This window comes from Mastigoproctus giganteus, chromosome 12, assembly GCF_048544385.1.
Source record: "Mastigoproctus giganteus isolate SK-2022 chromosome 12, ASM4854438v1, whole genome shotgun sequence".
NCBI lineage: Eukaryota > Metazoa > Arthropoda > Arachnida > Uropygi > Thelyphonidae > Mastigoproctus > Mastigoproctus giganteus.
Window position 1 is genome coordinate 128,579,854 of NC_143586.1, and position 24,137 is coordinate 128,603,990.

Below are 24,137 nucleotides of genomic sequence, written 5' to 3' on the forward strand. Positions count from 1 at the left end.
ATTACAAGGAAAAAATAAAAATGTGAGTGACATGATTAATAGTATTTCTGCATGTAAATATCAATTTTTGGCAATGGCTAAGGATTTCAAAGAAAAAAAATTCAACCATTTTGCAAATATGCAAGATCATTTGCAAAAATATCCTGTTTTTGAATTTAATAGTGAGAAATATGTTTCTGAAATTGAGAATGTTGTGGAAGATTTTGAAACCAGAATCAATGATTTTTAAAACAGTTGAAGACATTGTTCAATATATTTCTTATCCATTTAATGTCCACTTAGATTTGAAAAAATCACTAGGATTTTTCACATGGAGAAAATATTACTCGAAAATGAAATTATTACATTGCAAAACAATATCTTCCTAAAAGCCAGATCATCAGAAGAAGACTTTTGGAAATACGTTTGCCGAGAAAAGTACCCAAATGCAGTGAACTTTTAAATTCCTGTTTTGGTTCCACATATCTGTGTGAATCGGCCTTTTTGTATTTGAAACAAAGACAAAGAAACGCTGTGCTCTTATGGACTTGCATACAGAAGATTCTTTACAGTAGGCCTTATCACAGTATATCCCCAATTTTGAAAGCTTGGCAGACATGAAGACACAAACTTCGCATAAATTAAAATACACATGAATTTAAAACAAGAATTCTGAATTGTATTGAATTTTAAAATTTATAAACAACATTTTTCAATATGTTGATTAACTTTTTTAACCTTGTGCAATGAAATTTTTGAGATGGTAGATTGCGGCACATTTTGAAGGAAAAAAGTAGATTGCATCACAAATTAAGTTGGACACCCCAGCTGTATATTATTTAAAAGTGAATATGCAAATTCAGTATTTTTGTTTTATTGCCTAGATTACTACATAGGATGTTCAGATGTTTTTTACTATATTAAGATGTCACATTGAATTAAACTGTTTTCATTCTTATACAGAGGTTTCAATTAGATATTTTAATACTGCAAAAATTTTAAATGTTATATTGAGCTGGCATGCCATGCTGACATGGTGATGCAGTTGCCAGAGAGCAACCTCCAGAGAGTTGTAATTTAGATGATATAAACTCCTGGGTGCCTAGATTAGAAATAACATGAATAGAACTATTTTCAGATGATAGTCTATTATAGTTCAGTTTTCCACCAAAAGTCATCATTTTAGATTTTTTTTTCTTTAAAAAAAAGTCAGTTTATTTGCCCTGGTCCAAACTGACAGTCTAGAGAGCAGAAATTTTGCTTGTTCTTTGCTCCAGATTCTGGAATTAGCATGAACAAAAATGACATTTGCATAAGCTATTATTTCAACCATCTATCAGAACTAAATTTCAAACAATTGAGTCTTGTGTTCTCAAAAGGCATCTACAGTTTGAAATTTTGTTTGTGAGATTACTGATATGTTGATAAAATAGTGCTTTATAAAAAAAATAGTAGATATTTTTTGGCATTCTAGAAGTCTGAGTTGTTCACAGACATCAAAGGATATCAAATGCTCTTTCGAAGTCTGAACAGAACCAACATTTATTTGAACATGGGTCTTTTAATTATTTTCAGCATTTTGAGAAAACATCCTCACAGGATTATTCTGGTTTAAAACCGAATTTGCAAATATAGTTTCGTTCAGAATTTAAAAAGAGTTTACCTCTTTTTAAAGGTGGTGTACCTCTTTGTACACCAATGTAAATGTGGACTACACACTCGATATAGTTTGGGAACTGTTAAACAAAGATTCTGTCGTGATAAATCACACTAAATTACACAAAAAAGAAATTAAATTAATCAAACTTCTTGAAGCTAACTATTTCATGTTTAAAGAGACTATATACAAACAGGTTTTCGGTTTATCGATGGGTTTGAACCTGAGCTGTCTTATAGCAGAAATCTATCTTGCCAATATCGAGGTCATTCATTTAACACTGTTTCTCCCCCACATTACTTACTATGGGAGATATATTGACGATATACTTGTTATAACAGATCACAACACCACTCAGGACATTCTACAGGTATTCAGTAATATTCACTCGGGACTACATTTTACACTAGAAGAGGAACAGATAGAAACAAAAGTCCTGAATTTCTTAAATTTCACTCTCACACGTGACATGCAAAAAAATCTTAATTTAGCATTTACCAAAAACCCACCAATTTTGGGATGTACTTGCATTACCGAAGTTATCATCGATTCACTTATAAGAGATCTATTACATTTAACCAGTTTTTCAAAGCTTACAAATATTCCACGTCTGAACCCACCTTACACATAGAAATTACCCTAACCGACAGATTTTTAAATAGAGGCTATTCTCACTCCGTTATAAATCAAATCAGATTACAGGCTTAAAATAAAACAGCAAATATGACACCCATTAATAATACCAATAAAACACACTTTATTTCTATACCGTACGTTGAACAATGGTACAGGCAGCTTAATAAACTCTTTAGAAATACTGAATTTAAAATTATAGCTAGGCCCATGCAGAAGCTCCATAATATATTAAAAAATCACACAATTCTTCCTTCTTGCATGGAACAGTTAAATGATCTTGTGTACAAGATTTCGTGTAATCAGTGTGATTCATTGTACGAGGGTTCCACTTGTTGAACATTAGATTTACTTGTCAAGCGACATGCTGCTTCCCTTCACATATCGTGCGCAAACGCGTCTGAGTTGGCCTTTCATGCGGTCAATGATGGTCATGTATTCCTATTCAGTGAAGTGGTAAATTTAAATATACAACACAATTACATAAAATTATTGATCGCTGAAATGCTTGAAATGAAACTACACAAATTCTGTCAATGTGCGACGGCCTTATCTAATTTTGGATTTCTAGTCTTTTTTTTTGTGCATGCGGCCAATATAAATAATCTCTATTTCAGAGTCAAATACACACACAAACACTTCGCGATATTCCCATCCTGTGAACATGGCGATCAACCGAAAGGTGTGGTCTGCTTAAGCAAGGAAAACAGCTGTGCATTTCGTTTAATTTGATTATTCATCCAAATTGTAACTTTTAATCCTTTTAATTTTAATAGTTTTTAATCTTTTTAATTGTAATTTTAATTATTATCGGAAGCAGTTAACTATTTATTCTGACACAATGTCTTCTCGTACTCCGTGGTCTTGCTGCAGTGGTTTGATGTGTTTTGGGGTCGGGTTGGGGCGCTTGGCTTTCGATTCCATTGCGCATTGGATTTGGTTGTGTCTCTATGAGTGAGGGAATTCATTAATTCGGGTTTTTTTTTTTTTCACCTTTTTTCATCTTATTTTATTTGTCACATATGGGAGAGAATTGACTGGAAGAATTCCACAAAAAATATTGAGGTAATCTCTAACTTTTTAACAAATTAATGAACAGTGAGTATATTTGCTGCTATTGGCCACAATTAGCATTCTCTACAGGACTGTAAAATTCACTTGGGTTGGAAAAAAGGTCTTGTGCATTGGGAATAATATTCACTAATGTTTATAAACAAAAGTAGCATCCATGGGGGAGGTGAGTCTAGAGCAGGGATTCTCAATGGGGCAAAAATTGGTTTTGGGGAGCAAAAAAATCATGGGTATTAACAATGGTTTGTGGGCTTCAAGTTCAACCCTACCCAACGACATCTTATTCCTTTAAATATTTAATTTCTCCCATTGGGTTTTCTTTTCCCCTGAGACAACTGATTTTTAACATAGATATATATTATATTAGGAGTGAGTGAGAAATTTTGATAAAAGGAAGATAGTGGGCGTTATTTAATTCAGCCACCTTTGCTTTTCATAGGCATTAAAGGCCTAAGTGTCTTCGAATCCTTGCCATTTGCACCTTTCCGGCAACTGCGACCTTGGCGGTGGCATGATGGGTGTGGTTTAATTATTTATTCTTTTGTTTCATTGGTCAATATATGAGGCATGGATGGGATGAGAAAATGTTTGTCTATTGATTCTACTTTCTAAGTGACAATTAGTATTGATTTATTGTTTATTTTTGATCTGATCCACAGTGCTTTTGTGAGTGACATGGGCTATGAAAGTGACATGGGCTAAAAAACTAACTAAAAATAGTTTATACAGCCACTCCCTAATTAACGTAAGCTCTACCTTACCACAGAACTCTATGTAAGTTGGAATTTCCCCCATGCTTGTGCAGCACTCGCAACTGTGCTCACTGAATTGATTGAATCAGAAAGAAATGTTCGACGAACATGTGAATAGAATTATTTATTGTATTTATTCAATTTTTTACGTCATGTGCAGGAAAAATTACAAAAGCATGCAATTTAAAAAATTTAAAATTAAAACGAGACAGGCATAACATCTAAGTTTTATCTTTTTGAACATCGTTGCCAGAATCGATGTCTTCAGCTGATAAGTATGCCGCTGCGGAGATTTAGAAGGGGTCGGCCACTCAACCTTACGAAAGAACATATTAACGGATTGTTGGACAATGGCTTTTTTCTTTTCATCGTAGATTTCTTTGTAGCAAGCAAGCATATTCACCCCTCTGTTGACTTTTAAGAATCATTCGCTGTTAGGATCCATCTTCTCAAACCTCGCCATTGCCAATGCAATTTCACGAATTGCCATCTCTCTCTCTCTCTCTCTCTGGTGATGAAGTGTCTCAGTTCCTCGTTTGGTTCATCTTGAGCTATGTCAGCATTTTCTTCTTTCACTATTGCTGCCTGCAAGTCACTAAGTTCTTTGTTAGATAATTCCTTCTCTTTTAGTAATTTTCGCCCAGGCCTTATTAATGTTTGAGATGGCATGGTACATATTGTAAGATTTCCAAAAGTCTCTTAACTTAATTTTTCTCACCGTCTACTGCATACAATGCCTGAGCAAATGTGCATAAATAGTATGCTTTTAAATTCGAAATAACACCCTGATCCTTAGGTCTGATGAGTGAAGTCGTGTTTGGTGATAGAAATATGACTCTCACGTTCAAATTGAAATCATCTAGATGCATTATCCAATAGAAGCAAAACCTTGAAAAGAACACCGTTTTCTTTACAATATTTTTCAACCACGAGAATGAAGTAGCATTTAAACCAATCCTCAAAGAGAGAGATTGTTATCCATGCTCTCTGGTCTGATCGGAAATGCATGGGTAGGGTGAATTTATTGATGCCCTTAAATGTACGAGGATTTCCAGAATGGTACACAAGCAGTGGTTTTATATGTAATCTCCTGCTGCATTAGCCCCAAGCAAGAGTGTGGCCCTGTCTTTAAGCCTTGAAGCCTGGCATTGTCTTTTCTTCTTTGGCAATATATGTTCGATCTGGCATTTTTTTTTTTCCAATACAGATCAGTTTCGTCAACATTGAAAATTTGCTGCATTGAATAGCCACCTTCATCAGTAATTTTTTCCAACACATCGCAAAATTTCTATGCAGCTGCAGAATCGGCACTGGTGACTTCACTGCATACTTTAATGTTTCAGAAACCAGTGCGATGCTTCAACCTATTAAACTACCTGTTGCTTGCCATGGACTTGGCTTGGGGTTTGCCATACTTATCCTTGATATCTTCATAAATACTTCTTGCTGCTTTTGCTTGATTGGCCATTGAACTCAGAGGCACTTGCTTCTGAATCTGATTTTCCATCCTATGATTAATAGCTGTTCCAGCTTCGATATAGCACCTGAACACTGTTTTGTGATCACTTTTGATCTTAAGTGCGTTGATCCTTTGACATGTTCCTTTACACGTGCCCTGTCCCTTAAAATAGTATTTGCTGTTGAAGCAGCGAGACCTAATTCCATGCAATACATGACAAACATTGTCCTGCTTCGTATTTCTTAATTAATCATCTTCATTTCTAAATGGATCTTGTTTCTTTTCTTAGCACTGCCAGCACTTGCACTTTTCGTTGGTCCGTTTCCCTTCATCATTGTAATACGTAAATAGGAACAAAGAAGTATCTGAAAATTTGTTTTTTTATATGATTGAAGATTTCAGTGAAGGGGGAACTCATTTCACCATAATAACATAAAAACCCACAGAATTCCAGTTATCGTTATTATTGCCAATGCAATAAGATCAAGTTTACTCCCCGTTTGCCCATTTATAATAGATTGCACTAACAGAAAAGCCCAATTAACCAGAAAATGCAAATTGTTTTTTGGTCATGACCTCCAGAAATGTGCTTTAGAAAAACGTTACAAAGGTGTTCAAAATTGATTTTTATAACGGAGGGCATCCTCGAGGATGATGATGATGAAAGTGTAGTGCAATTGCCATTGTAAATGTGACCTTTTAAAGAGATAAATAGCTTAGTAATACATCCGGCAGCGTTGGGACCTGTGGGTTGCCGGATTAGGGAGTTTGCCGGTTTACCCAACAGCTAACCACCTCATCCTACCTTTAACATGTTAACTGCCAAACTAGTTCAAGAAAAAAATTCCTCAGGGGCCAAAAAATATTTAGCAAATAATTTGATTAGTAATTCTAAAATAAATATTGTAATGTCAGTGTTGTCGTTTTTTCGCTTAAAATATAAAAAAGTTTTTTTTTTTTATGTCACATGTATGTGGCTCAGTAGGTTACTCTATTTCTTGAGAAGCCGTGTCAGCCACATACGTGTGACGCTATTACGGCATACATATGAAGGTCATTTGTGATTAGTTTATTGCACGCACGGCGAGCGCAATGATAAAACTAATTGCGATAAAATAAACTCTCAAATGTTGCAATAAGTTTGTATTGTTAGAGATTTTGTGAAAACAAATTCGTTAGCATGCTGTATTATCCATCATATTGTGTTGTATTTTTCCACTAGTTTATACAGGGTGGCCACTGAAAGACTGAAGGGTTTGAAAAAGTCATAACTTGTTCATTTTTAATCTTTATTTTCTGTTTTTTACAGGTTATAGAGCATCCCTTGGAGATTAAAATGGCTATGTATGATGTCCAGCAATGAGTAAAACACATTGGGTTTTTCTATTCCAGTGAAAGATCAATTATTGAAACTCAGAGAAACTACCAGCAACATTTTAAAGTCCTCCTAGCGATAACATGATTTGGAACCTAATCGCCCGGTTTGAAAGAACTGGATCAGTCAGCGATCTTCTGGGAAGAGATCCTAAGCGCACTGACACAGCGGTGGAAGCTGTATGGCGTCCTTGAGGATTAATCTGCCTCTACCCATCGTTGCTCTGCTCAACTAGGCATCGCCAGAACATCGCTTCAGAAGATTCTGAAAGGGTGGTCAGTCTTTCAGTGGCCACATTTTAATCTCCAAGGGATGCTCTATAACCTGTAAAAAAAGAAAAATAAAGATTAAAAATGAACAAGTTATGACTTTCAAACCCTTCAGTCTTTCAGTGGCCACCCTATACAAGTGTGTTGTAAAAAAAAAATCTAAAAAGGAATGGCTAAAAGAAAATTACTAAAATAAGAGGAACTTAGAGAAATTGCTGGAATTTACAATTAAGCAGAGTTAAACTTCTCACAAACACACTGCTGTTGAATTTTTCATTAGTCCAACTTTATCTGTTATGGACAATGTACGGTGTTTGCACTTTACACCATGAGAGGCACTTCCTTTATGTATTGGAACCATGGCTGGGGCTAAATGTGAGCAGATTATAATAATAAATGCAGAAAAACAAGTGGGAATGGCTTGCTGATGTTTAAGATTTCATACCAACAGCTGATGTTGCAACCAACGCCACCAAAACAGTAGTAGCAGGTCGGTGCGCTGACCCGGGAAATTTGAAATTAAATTCGCAGAAATTATGTCCGAATTGCCAGCAGCTGGATTAGTGATGGTCGACCTATATAGCAAAATTTTCAACTTCCGAGGACTTGGAACGAATTACAAAAAAAAAAAAAAAAACAGTTACTGGGTTCACATTACAATATTTATACCTACAGATGCAAAAACTTACGTAAAGTCGAATTTCCATAAGTCGAGTGTTAATTAAAAATTAGTCCTGTTTTATTAAATAATAAAATACAGGAACTGTATTTTATTATTTAATTCTTTGTAGTTATTTAACCCATCATCATCAATCATGTCACTTGCCGGAAAGAAAAAGTGTCAACAGTATCAGGATGAATATCTAGCTTATGCTTTTATTTAAAGCCCATTTGACTCAAGACAGCCCATGTGTCTTATGTGTAATAGTTCTTTTATCAGATGAGCCTATGAAACCATCAAGACTTTCATATCACTTAAAAAGGAAACATCTGATAAAGTTGGTAAACATATTGAATATTTTAAAAATTTAAAACAGAATTTTGAGCAACGTAACACTGTTACTTCTTATTTAAGACACACAAACAAATGGTGATGGAATGACTGCATCTTATAAAATTGCAGAAATCATTTCAAAAACTAGTAGTTCTCATACAGTTGCTGAGACTTATACGACCTGCATTAAGGAGACTAATTTCAACAGTGACACATCAAAATCCTTCCAGTATTTTAAAAGCATTGCCATCGAGCAATGATTCAATTTGAAAACAAATCAATGAGATGTCATTTAACATTGAAGAACAGCTAATTGACAAACTAAAGACGAGAAAATTTTCTATTCAGATTGACGAATCCACAGTTACTGACAGTAAGGCTCTTCTGATGGAACAAAGGGTTGCTCTTACAAAGAAAGGCTTGATTTTGTAAATTGCAGTGTCTGGAGACTGGGCACCGGTGAGGTAATCTGACAGAGGTGTATAAAGCCTTGAATGGTTTGAGCATGCTCAGTGCTGATGGAATTCTGTCTCTTGCTCAGAATAATCACATGAGAGGGCATAAATTCAAATTGAGGAAAGACAGATGTAGGATAGATGTGTTAAGGCTCAGCTGGACAGTTATTTTGAACAAACGGAGGGGCGACGTGGAAGTTTTTTTTTTTTGCTGCTGCTGCTGCTGCGTAAGCTTGCTTTCTTGCATCATATGCCTCTTCTAATACTAATGCTAATGGCATACATTCGTTATTTCGACGATGGTTGTAAATTGCAAGAAGAGATGTTTGTAAAATCTATAGAAACTGACTGTAGTGGAACATTATTTTTGCTATTTTAAAAACATGGTTTGATGAAAAACAAGTACCATTGGAAAATTTGGTATCCTGTGCCTGATGGTTGGAAGACAAAGGTTTTATAACCCAGCTAAAGGAAGTATGTCCGAAGGTCTTGAAATATGCTGGATTGTGCACCAACATCATCTGATTGCAAAAAATATTAGTCCTGTTCTTTATCAATCTCTCAGTATAGTTATTAAAACCATCAATAAAATAAAGTCATATAACAAATATGATCGCATTTTCAGAAAATTGTGTTGATAATGAAGAACAGTATGGGAAGCTTTTACATACAGAAGTCAGATGGCTTTCTAAAGGAAACTGTCTAACAAGATTTGTAAACCTTTTGGTATAATAATTAGTTTTATAGAAAGCGAACGAGACAGATTTAGCAAAGGAGATCACCAAACACAAAAACAACATCTACTATATTGCTTGGAATTTTCGAAAACTTGAAAAACCTGAAATTCTCTTCAACTTCAAGGGAAATTAATTATGGTGATAGACTGCAAACGCATATTAAAAGCCTCAAAAACTGGACATATTTGAAAGCAATTTAATGAGAAAACAATATCATGGTATGCAAGAGTTAGCTGAAATCAATGAATCTCTCAATGAGAATGATCTTAAGAATTATTCAGATCACTTGTTTTCTTTAAAAGGTAAATTGAAAAATAGATTTTTAGATTTATTTTCTTTTGAAGGGAAGCCATGGATGTTAGATCCAATTGGATGTGATACCAGGTCTGCTACTGAAGAAATTCAAGAACTTGTTAAATTAAAATGTAATGAAGAATTCAAGTATAAATTCAAAAAAGGGTGGAATGGCTGTGTTGCGGGAATCAAAAACAACTAAACTTCTTGATCCAACAATGTGATCTGAAATGGCCAAAGGAGTTCTTTGCTTTCCAACATCTTATATGATTTAAGTGGTTTTAGTTCAATAAATAAAATATTAACAAAGAAAATAAACAGAATTGATATATGTTCAAGAGGAGACATTAGAATTAAACTTATTAAAATCATACCGAACATTGAACTTTTAGCTAAGAAGCATCAGGCTCAGGGATCCCATTGAGTGAAAAGTATAAAGTATTTTGTTGTTGAAAATTTCATGTTGGCGATTAGGAAAAAATTTGTCTAAAAATGGCCTGTTTAAAGGGCGATAATTAAAAAAAAGGTTGAGAAACACTGGTCTAGAGTATTATATCCTGATTCAGCATGTAACCTCCTTTAGAGGAGGTTACATGCTGAATCAGGATATGATATTACGCTTCTCTAAATCTATGGAAAATGATTTCTGAGATGTTTGTTTTCAGCTGTGTGATGATTTCCAGGAATACCTTAATCATATAAATGAAGAGAGGTACCTGTTAGAAAAAAAAAATAACAGTGCATTTGCCATTTAAAATGTTTAATCCATTTTAGTCTACTATGGCAAAATAATAAAACTAAAAGTGAGGGAAAACACACGCATACAAAATTAAATTTGCTTGTCTTTTAGTCATCGTGTATTCATGAAAAAAAAAAAAAAAACTGGTTAAATATTATCGAGAATGCATTGTATTTTACCTTAAATTGCACAAATTTTGGAAAATATAATGCAAATTAAAAATAAAGATTATCATTATTTTCTTTTTATTTTCCTTAGTACTAAAATGTTCACAGCTATGTATATCTCGATTCTATTTAGCCAATAGACATTATTGAAAGCTGCATAAGTTAGTCTATACTAAACTTGCAACATATTTGTGCAGATAGTATATATTAAATTTCTTTACATAGGTACTGTAGAGCTCAACAGAAGGTTAGTCTGAATCTGCCAGTTAGTATTAACAAGTTTTTTGAACCAACAGTTATGAATTCAGAGGCATTTTTTACCAGGTGGAAGAACCTGAATAGGTAATTCTTTTATTTTTTTCTCTTCATTATGCACAATAGTGTGTGGTAATAATGTTTGACTAAGAGCATATACCAAAAAATTATTCTAAATGAAAATGCAAAATGAACAGAAATTTTTTTTATTGTTATAAGATTTGAGCATTGCTGTTACAAATGCATTAGACTATAAAAATTATAAAATTCATGTTTTACATGAATATAACTTTGATTATAATTTTATAATAAAGTTATAACTATAATTTTATGAATTTTATAATATATGAGTGGTGATGAAATGTATTTTCAGAAGTAGATCAGAGGTATGTGAAATCTCTTTATTACAAAAATGTATTATGAAAGGCATACATATCTTCAAAATTCTAGATGTTTGCATATGGAATCATTGTAATATTCCATTCTTATCAAAGCATAGTATATATGGTGTTTCACTTGAAAGGCACAAGAATTTATCTCACTTCTTTTTTAGGTTTAAACTGTTTGCTAGGCTGGACTATTTTTGTCATTTTTGCAGTGAATTTTTTATAATTTGATGTTAAAATTGGTCTAAACATTATCATTTATGAATAACGGAGACGTGATGTCACTCAGACATAAGTAATGCTGAATTTGATTATGGAGAGTACAATAAATACAGGAAGGACAGACTGGACAGGAGAGGTGGAGGGATTATGCTCTTAGTTAAGAAGAATATTAAATATAAGTCACTGCATCCAGTTGACTTGGGTGACGAGTTCAATATTGAGTCAGGGTGTGATATAAGCACCGGAAAAACAAAATTGAAAGTAGGAGTATTTCATAAGCCTAATGGCTGTGATGAGTATACTAAACAGGGAAATAGTGACCAAAAAATTAACATGTTGCATAATGGGGAATTTTAACTTTCCAGATGTTGACTGGATTTTGTGGTTTGGTCACTCGCACACTAACAAGATTTTTGTGGATTTCTTTGATGACTGTTTTCTGCAGCAGCATGTCAGAGAGGCAACAAGAGGAAGCAGTACCCTTGACCTGATTATCAGCAGTGATTCTTCATGCATTAATAATCTTCAGGTAAAAGACCCACGATCTTGGTGTACTAATGTGGATTTTAATTAAAAATTTAACTATTGTCAAGGGTAAAGGGAAAGGCTTTTGTAAGGGTGACTGCAGAGGCCTCACACAGTTTTTAAATTGTGTGCTGTGGGACCAACAGCAAATTCTAAATGGGAAGTAATCAAAACTACTAGGCTTTTCATACCAACAAATACTGTTCAAGGCTTAGACCTACTGGATGTCAGATGAACTATTGAGACAAGTGGCAGAGAAGAAAAGTGCATGTGATGCATATAAATTACCAGGTGATATAGAACTTATGGTAGAGAGAAATTAGTCTGTAATAAAGTTACAAAGGAGGTTAGACAAGGGAAATTATGAGAAGTCTGGCAAAGAATGCAAAGAAAAACAGTAAAGGCTTCTATGCTTATATTAACAGAAGGAAGAGGTTGTTGAATCACATTGGGCCACTTGATGTTAAGGGGTTAACCGATGATCCTGCTCAGGTTGTAGTCAAATTGAACAGGTATTTTGCATCTACATTCACACAAAGAATTCTTTAGGGAATGGGATGCCAGAAGTTTATCATCTCTAACAAGTGGCTAAATGACTTTGATAATTGAAAGGAAACTGGAAGAGAAATTGTTGAGAATGGACATAAGGGGGGGGGGGACAGCAAAGGAGGTAAGCAAACCGTAGCCATAATTATGGCTAAGGGTTTGCTTTCATCTATGGTTTATACAAAAACCAACTTTTGAAAAAAACGGTTTTCGAATTTTTACAAAAAAATATATATATATATAATTTAAACAGTAAAAAAAATTTATACTTATTTTAAAATTTTTCAGTTTATTTAATATTTATGGAACTACAAAAATATAAAGTAAAATATACTCCATACAAAACCAAATTTAAAAAAAAAACTAAAATAACTAAAAGCCGTACAAAATATAAATTATAAATTTTTATTTCATTTAGTATTTTTCCTCAGGAAATATGATTTCAAAAAACATAAATTGTCCACTGAACGATTACTTAATCTTGTTCTTATTCTAGATACAAAATTGCCCGAAATAGAAAATACTCTCTCACTGGCTACTGAACTTGGTTTTATCGTTTTCAGGGCATCAAATAATAAATCTAAATTCTTTGTTCTTTTATTGGTTGCCTCAAATACTGAAAATTTGGCCTTCACCGTCTTCGGATTTGATATTATTTCTTCAGGTTCCTCAAGAAAACTATCAATTGATTTTTCCATGGCTTCTTTTAGAGCATTGCCCTGATTAATAGTTTCTCCATCTCCGGTATATTCATCATTGGAATCTGTTTCCATACAAGAATTTGGATATATTCTAGACAATATTTTTCCAGATAACTTAATAATATTGAGATTTGAAACTAGTGGAAATACACTAGATTTCTTTGTTGAAATGTTTTATGGATTTTACAAATATAGCAAAAGGGTTACCAATCCAACCTGTCTTCTTTCTTGAATTTGTACTTCTAAAGCATTTAATAATTTGGAACTAATTTCAGTCTTTGGTTTTTTTAGTTCATTTAACAGAAATTCAAATATGCCTTCACTTGTTAATAAATTGGCATCTCGCCAGCCTAAGGTTTCAGCTGCTAGACGTACTGGTCCCAACACTTTAGGAATCTTCATGATTTTAGGATATTGAGCTTCATTCTACATACGAGAAGCACCAATATCATTCAAAGCTAAAACAACACATTCTTTTAATGTTATAAATCTTTCAATCATGGCCTCTAAACTATTCCATCTTGTTTGGCAGTCAAGAATCAGACTTAATTCCTTTCCTTTTTATTGTTTTACATAATTCTGAAGGATGCTATCACTTACGGGAGATTTTCTAAAAAAATTGTAAATTTTTCTAATTTGGGAAATTGATTGCTTGTAATTGTCAGACAACATACGGAATCCACTGTCGTTATCTAGATCAAGAGAATTTAAAAAATCCTCGCCATAGTCATCTTCACACTCTACATCATCTTCTGATTCCTCACTTGTAACATATACATCCGTTTCAGCAATTTCTTTATTTTTATATAATACATCAATAACTTCTAAGTGTATGACGTGTGAATAGCATAGTTGATTAATTATAGGTGATAATTGGCCAATTTTTTTCATAACAGCGGCACCGTTTGTCACCACAACTATGTCAGTTGCTAGATCCAAGTTAAAAATTTGTAGCCTCTCAGAAACTAATTCTAATGTTTTCTTAGCATCGCAGGAACTAGCTATTGGAACTAAGCCCAAATTAAAATCTTCCACAAAATGGTGTACATTGATATTCAAATATCTGCAATTTCTTTTGCTAGTCCGCTCATTTAAAGTTATAGAAAATTTTTTCCCATTCTTAATACAATCCAATTCATTTATAGTTTCACATTTGGCATTGTCATAAAACGTGTGAATGAGATCCATTACTCGAGTATTGTTTTTTGGTAATGAATATCCCCATTGTTGCTAAGACTCTTGCACGAACGAGCTTGTCGTAATGCTATTAATGGACAATCCATCCATTGCAGAAGTTTTGCTATGATTTCTTCTAAACTGCTCCTTTTTATGAAATTAAAAATACTGGCTTGTTTTTGTAGGCAGGAGGAGGGTCCAGGTGTTTCTTGCTTGTCGATCGTTTCTGACATGTTCATGTTTTTCTGTCATGTTGCTGACAAAAAAGCCATGTTCCACTTTTATTATTTTATTATTTTATGAACTGATTTCAGATGATTATGGAGATTGCTCGTAGATGATCCTTTGCAGTTCAACATTTTATTACAATGAGATTGTAGCATGCCTTGTCTTTTCCAATCTTTTTGAAATTATCCCAAACCTCCAACTTATTTGCAACATTCATTTTGGTCTAAAAATCAAATGAAACATTTTAAATATTTTTATCAATGACATTAATATTTAATAATGAAAGAATGTTATATTATTAGAATAGACATTAATATATTTACTTCCGTTGTTTTTACTAACTAAAACAAGAATAATAACAAGCAATAACATAAACTTCCTATTCCTGCTTGTGATCAAACTCAAGTGAACAGAGCTGCCGCAGCGTGTTGTGTATTGCATAGTACAGGTAGTGTGCAGGACTAAACTGGTCTGGTCTGGTGCAGCACAGCTAATGGCATCGGTCAGTCTGTGTGATGCCACATTGAATAGCATAATAGAATACGTTTGTGGATTTGCATGTCAAACATTCGCCTGACTCATGAAGATTAGTTTTACTACAATATGCTTGTGCTAGAGGCAATTTCAAGTCAAAATGTTAACGTTTTTAATTAAATAATTAATTTTTACATATTAATTCTAATATCTAAAACCAGTTTTTAAAAAACTGACAAACTACTTTAATCCTTTGATTCAGGGGAGGTCCATATGGATAGGAGAAGTGTGAATATATCCCCAATTCTTAAAGGGGGGGAATCAAAAGGTGACATAAATTACAGACCTGTTATATTAATGTCTATTCCAGGGAAAATAATGGAATCACTGGTTAAAGAAGTAATACAGGACCATTTGGACAGGCATCAAATTATACTGCAGTCACAGCATGGATTTGTCGAGGGCTAGTCTTAGCTAACCAATCCGATACGTTGCTGCGATTCATTGATCAAGTATAAAAAAATAATTTTGACATCATATACTTAGATTTCAGGAAGGTTTTTGATACTATTGCACATAAAATACTGTTGTACAAATTGGAGCAATGTGTGGCATTAAGGGCAAATTACTGTTATGGATAAAGGAATGGTTAATTGGAAGAAGACAATGTTTAATCAGTGGGCACTGTTCTACGTGGACTAATGTTACCCTAGTGTAGTTCATTGCTGGGTCATTTGTTGTTTTCATTGTTTATGAATGATGCTGATGATGGTATATCAGGTTTAATGTCTAAGTTTGCAGATTGTACAGAGGTTGGCAGAATGGTTAATGACAGTCATCAGGGTAACCTACTGCAACAAGATCTATGTCATGCTTGTCACTAAACAAAATATTTTTAGAAATCTTTTGTGAATGCTTTTAGGTAGTTCACTGTGTTTGATAGCCTAAATAAATTTAAGGCTCAGCTGGACAGGTATTTCGAACAAACGGAGGGGTGAAGTGGAAGGGTTTTTTTTTTTTGCTGATGCTGCATAAGCTTGCTTTCTTGCATCATATGCCTCTACTAATGCTAATGAAAATTGGGTCAATGGGCTGAGAAATTGCAGTTGAGGTTTAACATTGACAAGTGCAGTGTGCTGTGTATGGGTAGCAGTAATCCTGAATGTACTACCACACTTATCAACTGTGTGGTACTACGTTCAGGGAAGTGAAGAAGGAAAAGAAAGACTATGGGGTGGGAGAGAATTGTGCAGTGAGATGTGAAATAATTCTCTGAGCAGTGCAGACATGCTGCCGGGATAGCTAATGGAGTTTTTGTCAAAGATATACATAAACTTTACTGGTAGGGATAAGGAGGTGATTATCCCTTTGTAAAAGGCCATGGTTAAACTGTGCTGTGAGTACTGTATACAAGTCTGGAGGCCTCATTTTAGGAAGAATGTAGGGTGTAGAGACGGGCAAACAGGGCACCTCCGTAGCCAGGTGGGCAGGAGCAGCAGTGCTTAGCACACGCTTCTTGATTAGACCGGGGTTCGAGCCCGTCGCCACCAAATATGGAGAATGCAGAAAGGTCAGGGAATGACCACCGCATATCCCGGAGCAATATGGCCTTAGTTGCTAATGCTCCTAAAAAAAAACCAAACAACAACAAGGGCAAACAGATTGTTGAAGGGAACAAAAGGGTGCTCTTATCACGAAAGGCTTCGGTTCTGCAAATTGCAGTGTCTTGGGACCCAGCACCTATGGTGAGATCTGATTGAAGTGTTTGAAACCTTGACTTCATTGATTAAGCTGAACGTTAACAGCATTCTTGCAATTTCCAAGAATACATATGAGTGGGCATAAATTCAAGTTGAGGAAGGGATAGTTGCAGGATAGATGTGCAGAAGTTTGCTTTCATCCAGTGGGTGGTTGATTGTTGGAGCAGGCTTCCATCTGTTGTAGAAATGAATGCGTTGAATAATGAATAAATTAAAGAGAACTAGACAAATTCTGGGATGGTACAGATGGATGATCTTTTTTGGCTGATGCTATCTAAGCTTGCTTTCTTGCACCATTTGCCATTACTACTACTTTGTGGATTTTACAAATTTTAAATTTAAGTTTTGTCCAATGAACTGCTTTTTTCTCAATGAAAAAGTTTGGTTTAGTTTGAATATCACTGGTGAACTGAAATGAATGTAACTGTTTTATTTTAATGAAAACGAAAAAATTGCATCAATGGCATCACATCATGCTACAATGATTGCAGAATGATGTGATGTGATACATATTTGCACTTGTAGTTATTTATTCTTTAGTATTAGTAGTGGCAAATGATAAAGCATCAGCCCAAAAAAAAACAACTTCCACATCACCTGTTCATCCCTTCCAATAGTTTCTCTAGTTCTTCCTTGAATTTATTCAAACTGCTCACTTCACCAACAACAACTATGATGTGGTCACAAGAGAACTGTGTCCAAAAAATAATTTTGATATCATATACTTGGATTTCAAGAAAGCCTTTGATACTGTTGCACATGGAAGACTACTGTACAAATTGGAGCAGTATGGCATTAAGGGCAAGTTGCTAAAATGGATAAAAGGATGGTTGAGTGGAGAAGATAGTGGTAATCAATGGACACTGCTCTTAATGGACTAATGTTATTAGTGGAGTCCCCCAGGGTTTGGTGTTGGGCCCATTGTTTTTTTGTATATTTATCAATGATATCGATGAAGGTATATCAGGCATAATGTTGAAGTTTGCAGATACAAAGGTTGGCAGGGTTGTTAATGACAATATGCTACTGCAGCAGGATCTAGAAAAGTTGGGAAGATGGACTGAGAAGTGGCAATTGAAGTCTAATATTGACAAATGAAAAGTATAATAGGGCCCTGCTTTTTGGTGTTCCACTAATACAGCAGTTTTCAATTATATCCATGTTCATTATGTTCACTACTTGTTCCGCTTTTTCGGTCTGACACGCTCAGCATCTGAATCTGGGAAGGGCATCGGGCACTATTTTATTGTCTGTTATTGTCTTTTTATAGCATATAATAACATGTGTAAACATGTTATTAGGCTTTTTTATGCATTCACAAGTGAAAAAAAAAAACCATGTTCCACTTTTCAGCAGGCATCTGGAACCTAATCCACTGTTATAAGTGGGCCCTACTGTACTGTATATGGATAGCAATAACCCCAGAGAAATGTACCAATGGAACTACACTCAGGGTAGTGGAGAATGAAAAAGACCTGTGGGTAATTATGAAGTTTTCTGAGCAGTGCAGACTAGCTGCCAGAGCAGGGTGCTCTTACAAAGAAAGGCTTCAGTTTTCCAAATTGCAGTGTCTGGAGATTAGGCACCTGTGAGGTGATCTGGTTGAGGTGTTTAAGGCCTTGAATGGTTTTTAGCAGGCTCAATGTTGATGAGATTCTTCCTCTTGCTCACATTGCAAAGCAGTGTGGGTATAAACTCACTTTTGAGGAAAGACAGTTGTAGTATAGATGTGCGGAAATTTGCCTTTAACCAGTGGTTAGTTGATTGCTGGAACAAACTTCCATCTGTCATTGTGGAAGTTGATCGCTTAAATAAATTCAAGGAAGAAGTGGACAAACTTTTGGAGCGAATGGATGGGTGAAATGGGAAGAGGTTTTCTTTTTTTTTTTTTTTTTTTTGGCTGATACTGCATTAGCTTGCTTTCTTGCGTCATTTGCCTCTGCTAATACTAACAGCTGGATGTCTTTTCCAGCTATGAACCACCGCTGGCTGAAGGCAACCATGTAGATCTGCCCTGCAGACATACCAGCTTAATTTGAATTTATGCACCTTGTGTGTAGTCTGATTTGTTAGGACAATTTTTGGTGAAATGTCGTTAGCTGAGTTGGATAGGATTAATGCATTTGATTTGGTTCAATTATTACAACAGAAGTTATTTGATACCTCAAGTGAGTCAATGAAATTAAAGCAAAGTAAACATGCTCCAGTTCGGTGGTGGTCCTCTGATCTTACTGATCTCTCAGAATGAGGTCAACAGGGTGCGTAAGAAGTTCCAATGTCAGTAATTGTGGGATAATAAAGAATCTGCTGCTAGGTTGAAAACTGAGTATCAATTGATGAAAAAATATACCGTTTTATAGCTAGAAGGAAATTTGATACATAGAAAAACTTAGTGCAAACAGCTGGTAATGAGGATCCATGGGGTATTGTTTATAAGTTAAATTCATAATAACAGGTGACCTGGTATGGACCTGATTGAAAGGGAAGTTATTAAGCATTTCTTCAAACTGTTTCCTGAGCATCTGCTTGTTTTTCAACAAATGCCTGCATGAAGGAATTTTTCCCTCGCTGTAGAAGGATGCTCTTCTTAAGGTCATTTTGAACTCACCTGAAAAACCTAAAACTGAGTCCTCTTGTTATTGTCCAGGTGCCCTTCTTCCAGGTTTGGGCAAGGTCAATAATATGTTCTTGGCATTTCCTTTTGAAGGGGCTTTTGATATCTCTTGGGGCAGTGTTTTATTGATGCTTTGCCTCGCAAAATGTTCCAATTAGTTTTATCACATCTAGTGGATTATTTTAAGGAAAGATCTTTTATGATTAAGTCTAGTTGGAATTCAGTAACTAGATCTGCTATTAGAGGATTGGTTGTGGGAGGGATATAGTCAAATTCGTATGATTGCCTATGCGGATTACCTGGTAATCTTAGTTGAAGGCTTTTCACAGCTACAAATTGAACGATTTAATGAAATAATGAAAGACCTGAATGCTTGGTGTGACTCCCATAAATTATCAATATCCAGGGCAAAAACAAAAATATTATTGCTAAAGGGGAGACCTATCTGTTTGTAGAGAACCTCATGTGCTGATTGGTTGTGAAAGTTTAAAGTCTGTTAAGAATAACAGACATAAATTAACATAGATGTTTCGACTATTGATGATCCTGCTCAAGTAGCTGATAAACCGAAGAGTATTTTGCATCTACATTCACACATGACGAGTTATTCAAGGAGGGAAATGCCAGAAGTTTATCTAACTATAACAGGGAGATAAGTGATTTTGTAATAACTGAGAGCAAAGTGCAGGAGAAATTGTTGAAGTTAAACATAAAGGCACCTGTTATCTATCCAGTTATGGTGAAGGAGGCAGCAAGGGAACTAAGCACACCCTTAGCCATAATTATGAGAGCATCCTTAGATTCAGGGGAGGTCCCTATGGACTAGAGATGTGCAAATGTATCCCTAATTCATAAAGGGGGTTCAAAGGGTGACACAAATAATTATAGACCTGTAGTTTAACTTCTGTTCCTGGGAAAATAATGGAGTCACTGGTTAATAAGGTGATACAGGATCACCTAGACAAGACTTCAGTAATAGTTCAGACACAGCATGGGTTTAAGGGGAAAGTCTTGTCTGACCAATTTGATCGGATACTACAAGGTGGTCACAGAGGAACTGGAGGCAGAAAATAATTTTGATATCATATACTTGGATTTCAGGAAAGCTTTTGATACTGTTGCACATGGAAGACTGCTTTACAAATTAGAGCGGTATGGCATTTAGAGCAAGTTACTGCAATGGATAAAGGGATGGTTGAGTGGGAGATGGCAGAGAGTGGTAATAAATGGACACTGCTCTATGTAGACTAATGTTATTAGCGGAGTCCCCCAGGATTCGGTGCTGGGGCCCTTGTTGTTTTGTGTATTTATTAATGATATCGATGAAGGTATATCAGGCTTAATATCCAAGTTTGCAGATGATACAAATGTTGGCAGGGTTGTTAATGACAGTAAAGACAGTATGCTACTACAACAGGATCTAGAAACATAGGTACATGTGCAGAGAAGTGGCACCTGAAGTTTAACGGTGACAAATGCAAAGTACTCCATATGGGTAGCAGTAACCCAAGAGAAACATACCAATTGTGTGGTACTACACTCAGGGAGGTGGAGAATGAAAAAAAACCTGGGGGTAATTGTGCAGTCAGATTTGAAGTTCTCTGAGCAGTGCAGACAGGTGCTAGAGCAGGTCATGGAGTCTTGTCAATGATATATAGGAATTTTGCTAGCAGATACAAGGAGGTGATTATCCCTTTGTATAAGACAATGGTCAGGCTGCACCTTGAGTACTGTATACAGTTCTGGAGGCCTCATTTTAGGAAGGATATGGAGTTGCTAGAACGAGTACAGAGAAGGGCAATAAGATTAATGAGAGGAACAAAGGAGTGCACTTCGAAGAAAGGCTTAAGTTCTGCAAGTTGCAGCATTTGGAGACTAGGCACCTGCGAGGTGATCTGATGAGGCTTTGAATGGTTTGAGCAGGCTCAGTGCTGACGTGATACTTCTGCTTGCTCAGATTAAGAACCTGAAGGGACATAATTCAAATTGAGGAACGACAGTTGTAGAATAGATGTGCTGAAGTTTGCCTTTAGTCAGCGGGTAGTTGATTGCTGGAACAGACTTCCATCTGTTGTTGTGGAAGTTGATAGCCTAAATAAATTTAAAGCTGAACTAGACATATTTGGAGTGACTGGATGGGTGAAAAGGGACGGGCTTTTTTTTTTTTTTTTTTTGGCTGATGCTATATAAACTTGCATTTCTTGCATCAAATGCCTCAATTAATGCTAATATTAAATATCTTGGAGTCTTCCCTGACAGAGGTCTTAGATTTGACACCAATATCAATTTTCTATCTGAAAATGTTGCAAAATTCATTAACATGATAGCAAGAATTTCTAGGAGTGATTGGGGTATTAGAGGTAGGGGAGGTAAGGCATTGTCTCTTCTTTATGACTGTCTTTTCCTTTCTATTATTTCTTATGGTATCTCAACTTGGATATAAGAAAACTGTATTCCGTTCAGAAGATGGTGCTTCTGAAGGTGGCCCTAGTTTGCAGAACTGTCTCCAGTGATGTGCTACAGATTGTCACAAGGAAAATGCCAATTAACATCTTTCTTATTTACAGAGTAATGGCTTTCAACATTCAGTGTGAAAACCCTTTATTATTTGTGATCTTGAGTTGGATTTGGCTAATGATCCTAAGAATGAGGCCAAGCGAATCTCATATCTTAATGACTCTTTGGAATCATAGATGGGCTAACTTAAATAAAGATGAAATAACTCATAGGTTCTTTCACTCTGTTGTTGGTGTTACCCCAGAAAAATGGTTTGTGCCTAATCTACAAAGTATGTTTTAATTAACCGGTCAAGGCTCATTTTCAGAAAAGCTGAATCAGCTGGGTGTTTCGGAAAGGTTGCAGTATCACTGCACGGCTCCGGAGACATGGGGTCATGTTTTATATTATTGTGATGAGTATTTGGATCTCAGAAATGAATTTTTATTTGCTAGTCCTAATCTTTCTCACTTGACTGAGGGCAAGGAGGCTCAATTACTACTTCCTAGTCCATTTTACAAATATACATGGTCTCAATTCTAATCTCAACAATGTCCATTTCCACTTGCAGTCTGCCAAACCCCATGGACTTTTTAGAGTTTTACAGAATCGCAGTTGTCGGTTGATTCAACTACTGCTCATCTCACTTGTCCAAATTATTCACTTTATGTGATGAGTATTTGGAACTTTTTTGGAATTTTTCCTTTCACTTCAAAGGTGGTACTTGTGCATATGTCCATTTTGATATTCCCTGTCAGAGACTTCGTAATTTGGAATCTCCTCTTTTCGATCTTCTCTGACTTAAAATCTCTCTACCTCATTGTGTCAAATTCACCGGTTGTCTCTACCGTTCTCCCAACTCTACTAATCACTTGGAGCTCATTGCAACTTGACTATCTCCAGTCCAACTTTCCTAACATTGAGGTAATTTTCCTTGGTGATTTTAATGTTTACAACTCCAGCTGGCTTCCATTTTCTAGTCTCACTGACCCACCTGGTCGATATGCTGAGGTTTTTGCAATTACTAATGACCTTGCACAGATTGTTCATATACCTACAAGAATACTGACAATCCTAACCATACAGCCAAAACGCTTGATCTTTTTCTCACAAACAACCCTTCTAAGTACACGGTCGAAGTGAGTGGTCCTTTAGGCACCTCAGATAACAACTTGGTGATTGTCTGTTCTCTAAAGAAGCCTTTTATCTCATGGTTATCCCCAACTTCGTGTTGTTTGGCATTACAAGAATGCAAAATGGGATCATCTGCGAGATTTCTTTCCTTTATCAGATTACTGTTTCAAAACTTCTGATGTCAACATTTGCTCAGATCGTGTCAATGAAATTATTCTTGTTGGAATGGAATCCTTTATCCCACACTCCACTTTAAAATCTCGTCGTTTATCTAAACCTTAGGTTTCCAATAAATGTGCTAAGACTTTTTAAGAAAAGAATGTTGCATATCGTAATTGGCTTATTTCCAATTCTTCAGTTCCATTTTCTGCCTACACCAAAGCTCGCAACAATTGTAAAGCAGTTATTAATCAGTCCAAACTAAATTTCGAACAGGCTAAAAGTAGAAAACTTGCTTCTTGCCCTAATGGTAGTCGAGCATTCTGGTCTCTTGCCAAAGCTATTGGCTGCAACTTTTTCCTATCTCTGCTCCCACCTCTGTCAAAACCAGATGGTTCTATTGTCACTTCAGCCAAGGATAAAGCTGACCTGCTAGCATCCTATTTTTCTTCAAACATCATGTATTTAATGATGTAAAAACACCTCTCACCATTCCCAAACCATTCCATTCAATGCCTCCTGTGGTCTTCCTTCAAAAGGATGTCAAAGGGATTTTGACGAATCTTGATGCTGGCTAAGAAAGCTCCAGGTCCTGATGGTATTTCTCCATTTGTTCTCAAAACCTGTGCTCCTGAACTTACTCCTGTTCTTTGCCGTCTTTTTGCACTTTCTTATTCCAAAGGTGTTTTTCCTTCTGCTTGGAAATTTGCTCATATCCAGCCAGTTCCTAAAAAGGGTGACAAATCCCTCCCATCCTATTATCATCCGATTTCAATTATTTTTACTCTTTCCAAAGTAATGGAGAAATCAATTAACTGCCAACTCTTAAACTACCTAGAAATCTTCCATCTGATCAACGATTGCCAGTATGGATTCCATC

The 24,137-nt window shown here is 35.5% G+C and overlaps 1 protein-coding gene across 2 annotated transcripts in view; it reads left to right on the forward strand.

The window, feature by feature from the left end:
• Positions 1–24,137, forward strand: part of LOC150077411 (AP-2 complex subunit alpha-like) — a 588,904-nt gene that overhangs the window by 470,896 nt on the left and 93,871 nt on the right. For both annotated transcript variants that reach the window (XM_090386478.1, XM_090386479.1), the window contains one exon: positions 10,807–10,923. In XM_090386478.1, the coding sequence (XP_090242604.1) occupies positions 10,807–10,923 (117 nt within the window). The remainder of the gene's footprint in view (positions 1–10,806; positions 10,924–24,137) is intronic.